Here is a 5830-nt window from a genome sequence, read left to right as displayed (position 1 = left end):
GACGGGGTTTCACAGTGTTAGCCAGGATGGTCTCCATCTCCTGATCTCATGATGAGCGAAAAACCTAAGCAAAAGGAAAATGGCAGGCATAGATGGCTTCACCCATCAAATCTCTGTGAAACAAATAATGTCAATCCTATACAAACTATGGCAGACCTTGTTTCAGGAGGCCAACTTAATGCAGTACCAAACCATGACAGACACATCACATAACAAGAGCCCAGTGTCCTTCATGAGCATTCACACACAGGAGGTCCTCAGCCCGGTATGAGCAAATCTCATCCGGCCATGCAGAGAAAAGGCCAGTGTACCATCATCCGGCCATGCAGAGAAAAGGCCAGTGTACCACGGCCACATGGACTTACCCGGAAATGCCAGGTCGTCTTGGCATATGAAAGTCAGCGTAACTCGCCACAGTAATGCAGTGAGGAAGCGACCTCATGAATATCTCACTAGGTGCAGCAAAGGCAGCTGACCACACTCAACACGGATTCAGGAAAAGCCCTCAGCAAATGAGGAAGCTCTTCGCCTGTAAGTGCACCAGTGCAAACGCCACACCGAACTGGGAGAGACTGAGCCCATGTTTACCGAGATGGGGAGTAAGATAAGGACGTGCCAGCCCACCTCGCCAGTGCAGTGAGAAGCCGAGTCCCAGACTGCCAAGGGGAAGCAAAGCCACGCACGCACACGGAAACCCCGCGAGTCCACAGAAACACGCCATGGCCAAGACGGGAGTTTAGGGCACAGGATTAAAGCACCACACACAAGTGAGAAATGAAATAAAAATACGCAGTCCTCAATAGCAGATCGAACACCTAGGACTAGATCTAAAGGAAAACGTGCCAGATGCATGCACAGAAGACTCCGGTCCATCGTTGGGAGAAGTTGAAGATGAACTCAGTGCCTGGAGTCACACACGGCAGTCAACGCGTGGAGACTGGAGACGGTTAAGATGCCGACTGGAGTCACACACGGCAGTCAACATGTGGACACCGGAGACTGTTAAAATGCCGATTGGAGTCATACATGGCAGTCAACATGTGGAGACTGGAGACGGTTAAGATGCCGATTCTTCCCCACGTGTATTCAAGACATTCAGAAAAGCTTTTCAAAAACGCCTTCAAGGGAATCGCTATTGAAATTCCAGAAGGCTGCCTTTTTTGGTAGAAATGGAAAGCCTGATTGTAAAATGTATACGGAAACACCAAGGACATAAACAGCCATGAGAATCTTTAAAAGGAGGAGTTGGAAAATGCACATCACCTTGATTCAGGGTTTATTACAAACCCAACTGTAGCCAGGACAGTGTGGCGGCCGGGCACCGTGGCTCACACCCACAACCTGTAATCCCAGCAGTTTGGGAGGCTGAGACGGGAGGTTCACTTGAGCCCAGATCAAGATCTGCCTGGGGAACATAGTGAAACCCCATCTCTGCCAAAAAAAATAATTAAGCAAATAAAATCAGCCGGGCGTGGTGGTGCACGCTTGTGGTCCCAGCGACTCAGGAGACTGAGGCGGGAGGATTTCTTGAGCGTGGGAGGTCGAGGGTACAGTGAGCTGAGGTCGCGCTACTGCACTCCAGCCTGAATGCCAGAGCAAGACCTTGTTTAAAGTGTGGCAATGGCAATAGCGTAAGGACAAACAGAAACAGATCCAAACCGGTAGGTCAGCTGATTTCTGACAAAGGCACCAAATTAGGGGAAAAAAGCCTATGCAGCAAATAATGCTGAAAGGTAAGGGAGAAATGGATCTTGACTGCAACCCACACTGGAAATGCAAACGCTCCTGAGTAGGGACTGGCTACACACACTGCACACACCCACACAACAGGCCGCCACGCAGCAATCAGGAGTCGGTCACTGATCCACACAAAAGCCTGGGTGAATCTCAGATGCTGAGTGAACGTAAGCAGACGCATGCACAGACGCACACTACCCAATACCACGCACGTGGAACCCGTGGCAGGCGAGAGGCAGGGAGCTGCGGCGGTGGGAGTCAGAACGGGCACCCCTGTGGGGACTGGCTCTGCGGAGTGGAGGACGTCACCTACGTCCTTCGTGAGTGCGCACCATGACCAGCCACACCCATGGAACTAACACTGGGCATCTGGGCTTTTTGTGTGTGTAACTGCCTCCCTCCAACACCACGGTCTCCCACGTATGAAAGAGCCCATCATACAATAAGACACGCTACTCCGCAATTAGACATCACGAAACGCCAGCCAGGCTGTCCATAATCAAAAAGACCGAGCACCAAGTCTCAGCAATCCACTAGTGTTCTGCTTCCACCCAGCCGGGAGAAAGAAACAGTCCAACCACTTTGGAATCATCTCTATACTTGGACAGCACACATCGTTAAGATCCATTGGGTATGCCCAGAGCCGTTCTTCCCCCGCCCACACACACGAGTGTTCACCACAGCTATTTCCAAGTGGGTGTTCTTACCCAGAAAGGAAGCAACTCAAATATCCCTCACAATAAAGTGCATTAAAATCAGAGCACAGGACCGTCATGCAATGGAATACTATACAGCAATGAAAAGGAACACACCTCCGCTAGATGACAGGGCTGAGTCTCACCAACACACTGAGTACAAGAACCAGATACCTTAAGGCTCTCAGGATAACGGGAAAAAAGGAACCAGAATCCCCGCCCCCCATCAGCCACACACACACACACACACACACACACACACACAAGTAAACACAGTGTCATTTCATTTCTACGAAGTTCAAACAGCACAACCCAACTGTGTCCAAGTCAAGAAGTGCGCTTCGCTCCAGGGAACAGAGGACGACGAGCCGGGTGCGCTGCGGCGGCCAGGGCCCTGGCAGTGTCTACTTCACTGGGCTGTGGGCCCTGCACTGCTCACTTCACCAAGCTGTGTGTGTGTTTCACACGCTTTTATGAACACGTGTTTTTTTTATACGACCATTTGGAAGTTAGAAGAAAATACAGTCACAGGTGCTGTCTCGGCAGGTGGCAGTAACAGAGCTCAGGACACACCTGTCTCTCCTGCAGAGGGAGTCCCTTCTGCTGCTGACTCCAAAGAGGGCAAACCGAGCCACAGACCTCCACTACTCGCTGTGTCCTAGGCCCAGCCCCACCCCAGACCTTGCACCCCTGCCCCCGACTGTGAAGGCCCCAGGGCTGTGCTCTGCACACGGGTTCCTGACCTGGAGCTCAGAGCTCCGATGGGACCAACGTGGAGATCCTGGCAGACAGTGCTTCTCTGGGCCTGAGGCCACATCTGAGTGGACAGTCACCTCAGCCCTGCCTGAGACGGACAGTGTGGCGGACATCGTGGGAAGGCCTGGCGAGGCTCCTGTGCTGAGGGGAGACACGGGCACTGCTGGGGCCGGCGCCACCGGGCCAGGCAGAAGGCCACCCTCCCCGGAGTCCACGCAGGAGCAGGCACTCACATGCCGCACCCTGGGGTCCCTCCCACCCTGATGCGCCAACTCCCGACACGCTGCCTCTAGCCTTGACCTTTCTTAGAAATGACCGCTAAGCAGATGTTCGTGTTTGGCAGATCTCAACACTCAAGCCAAGATCCAGCTGCAGCCAAAACATAGTATGCCGGATGGAGCCTCCTCCAGGCTCACACGTGGGAACCGTGCTCGGACCCGGACGGGAGCAATGGCCAGCCCATCAGCTACGGTCAGCGGAAGGCCTCCGTGGCTGTCCCCACCCCCGTGAGATGGGGCATTTACACAGCACACTTAGGGACACGGAGGCCCTGCAGGTTCGCTGGGGTCTCCCCAGGCCCCTGAGCTGCAGAGGTGAGAGTTGAAAGACGCTGCCCCCAGGCCACAGTCTCTGACTGTCCACGGAACCACAGGCTCCTCTCTCTGCCATCTTCCCCTCAAACTCAACGCCAGCGCTCTTGGCTTTCAATCAGGCCGGGCCGTCTCACAGGAAAAGGAGTCTGGCTGCAAAGGCCCGTGGGGCCCAGAGGGGAAGCTGGCTATGACGCGATCCCTTCACAAGCACTGGCTCCGGCCCGAGCCACCAGGACACTTAGTGACCAGCTGACAAGCATGTGGTTTAAATACTGCACTATATTTTTTAAGGACTTTGTACATAGTATTTCCAGGGGCAGATGTGTAAGATTTTTTTATGTAAATCGTGTTGTTTAACAAGAAGACTGTCAGACCCGACAGCAGCTGGACATCGAGGTCCTCACTGGGGTGGTGACTGCCACGCTGACGCTGAGTGGAAGACAACCCCCTCAGTCAGAGCTGGGCCCATCTCAGACCCAGACGCGACCACCACCAAGTCCTGTGTCGTGACAGCAGCGGCTGCAGTCACCAGAAACAATCCTTCCTGCTGCGACACCTGTGCCGGCCCCAGTTACCCTCACGGCAGGCTGTCCACGGAAATGCCATGGCCAAGAGCCCAGGTCCTTCACGCTGGCCTCTTCCCTGCCGGGCTGGGTTCCCCGACGCCTTCAGAGTTCGTTGTGCCGAGCTCTGGAGATCCTGCTGGACAGGTCCTGGAGATGCTTCTTCACCTGTGGACAGAAACAACTCATCAGCTGGGGAGAGCGCACCTCGAGGCCGGCTCTGTGAGCTCAGCCTCACGTCAGGAGACGTGTGATCCAAAAGGAAAAGGCACAAACCCTGTGCATCTCCAATTCCACGCCCGTCCAGAAATGCTCAAATCACAAGAGCAGCTCAGTGCTAACTAGGAAATCCCACCAAAGAATGCTAAGAGCCGAAAGCTCAGGGTCTCTGGGATCAGCCCATAGTGTTATTTATTTACTTATGGATAGGGTCTCGCTCCGTCAGCCAGGCTGGAGTACAGTGGCATGATCTCAGGTCACTGAAATCTCTGCCTCCCAGGCTCAAGTGATCCTCCCATCTCAGCCTCCCATGTAGTTAGGACTACAGATGCCCACCACCATGCCCGGCTAATTTTTTGTGTTTTTGGTAAAGATGGGGTTCCACTATGTTGCCCAGGCTGGTCTTGAACTCCTAAGCTCAGATGATCCACCCACCCTGGCCTCCCAAAGTGCTGGGATTACAGGTGTGAGCCACCGCCCAGCCCCACGGTGTTGTTTTTAAAAGCAACGACCGGAGAGGCTGGGACAGGGCTGTGGGAAAGACGCCTTCCTCCTCAGGGCTACCTGGGAGGGAAAAAGAGAGACCTCCAGCTCCTCACATCACAATGGCCCAGAGCATCTCCACAGATACCACCCCAGTGGCAGCAGGTGCTGTGTCAGCCCAGCCTGGGCCAGGGTCACTGTAGCTCTCCCCAGATTCTCACAAAACCCTGCTCGTGGGTACCACCTCCCTCTCCACATAGGAGCCCGTGGCTCAGGGTGAATAACTCGCCGAAGGTCCCTCCTCTCAGCCGCCCTCTGACCTCCACCCCAACGGTGTGGGTGCCTCAGGCAGCGCCACACGGCTTCCTAACTAACACCGAGCTTTGCCACGGTCAGGTGAAACTAGGCGCACGCTAGCATTCCATCCCCGCATCTCGGGGGAGCGCCCTGCAAACCCCCACATGGTGGTGCTCACCCTGGACCTGAGCTCCTGCCCACGGGCGGGGGCCGCAGGCTGCTCTCCTGCACGTTCTGCCAGGCAGACCCACACCACCCTCTCCTATCAGAACTTCTGCCTTGATTTATTTTTTAGGCCTTTCCTGTTTTTGAATCGGTAACACCTGCCTGCAGCTCCAAGTTTAAAAGGCACAGATGGGGCTCCTGAACCCCAGTTCCCTCCAGAAAGAACTGGCATGAGCTTCCAGGATTTTCTGTGCCTCTGTGGCAAGGCCGTGCTGCTGGCTTCGGCTTCTCCTGGGATCTGCCCCTCCTCTCCTCACATCCC

At 54.7% G+C, this 5830-nt stretch overlaps 1 protein-coding gene across 1 annotated transcript in view; it reads right to left on the bottom strand.

Annotated features, from left to right (window-relative positions):
* Nucleotides 1-4042: 4042 nt before the first annotated feature.
* LRPAP1 (low density lipoprotein receptor-related protein associated protein 1) overlaps nucleotides 4043-5830 on the bottom strand; it is a 35733-nt gene continuing 33945 nt past the window's right edge. The window contains exon 10 of the mRNA XM_012002195.1: nucleotides 4043-4512. Within this exon, the coding sequence (XP_011857585.1) occupies nucleotides 4450-4512 (63 nt within the window). The 3' untranslated portion in view covers nucleotides 4043-4449. The remainder of the gene's footprint in view (nucleotides 4513-5830) is intronic.

This window comes from Mandrillus leucophaeus, unplaced genomic scaffold (assembly GCF_000951045.1).
Source record: "Mandrillus leucophaeus isolate KB7577 unplaced genomic scaffold, Mleu.le_1.0 Scaffold68, whole genome shotgun sequence".
In the NCBI taxonomy this organism is placed as follows: domain Eukaryota; kingdom Metazoa; phylum Chordata; class Mammalia; order Primates; family Cercopithecidae; genus Mandrillus; species Mandrillus leucophaeus.
Note: the sequence above shows the minus strand (reverse complement) of the source record. Positions and strands in the feature narration are given on the sequence as shown.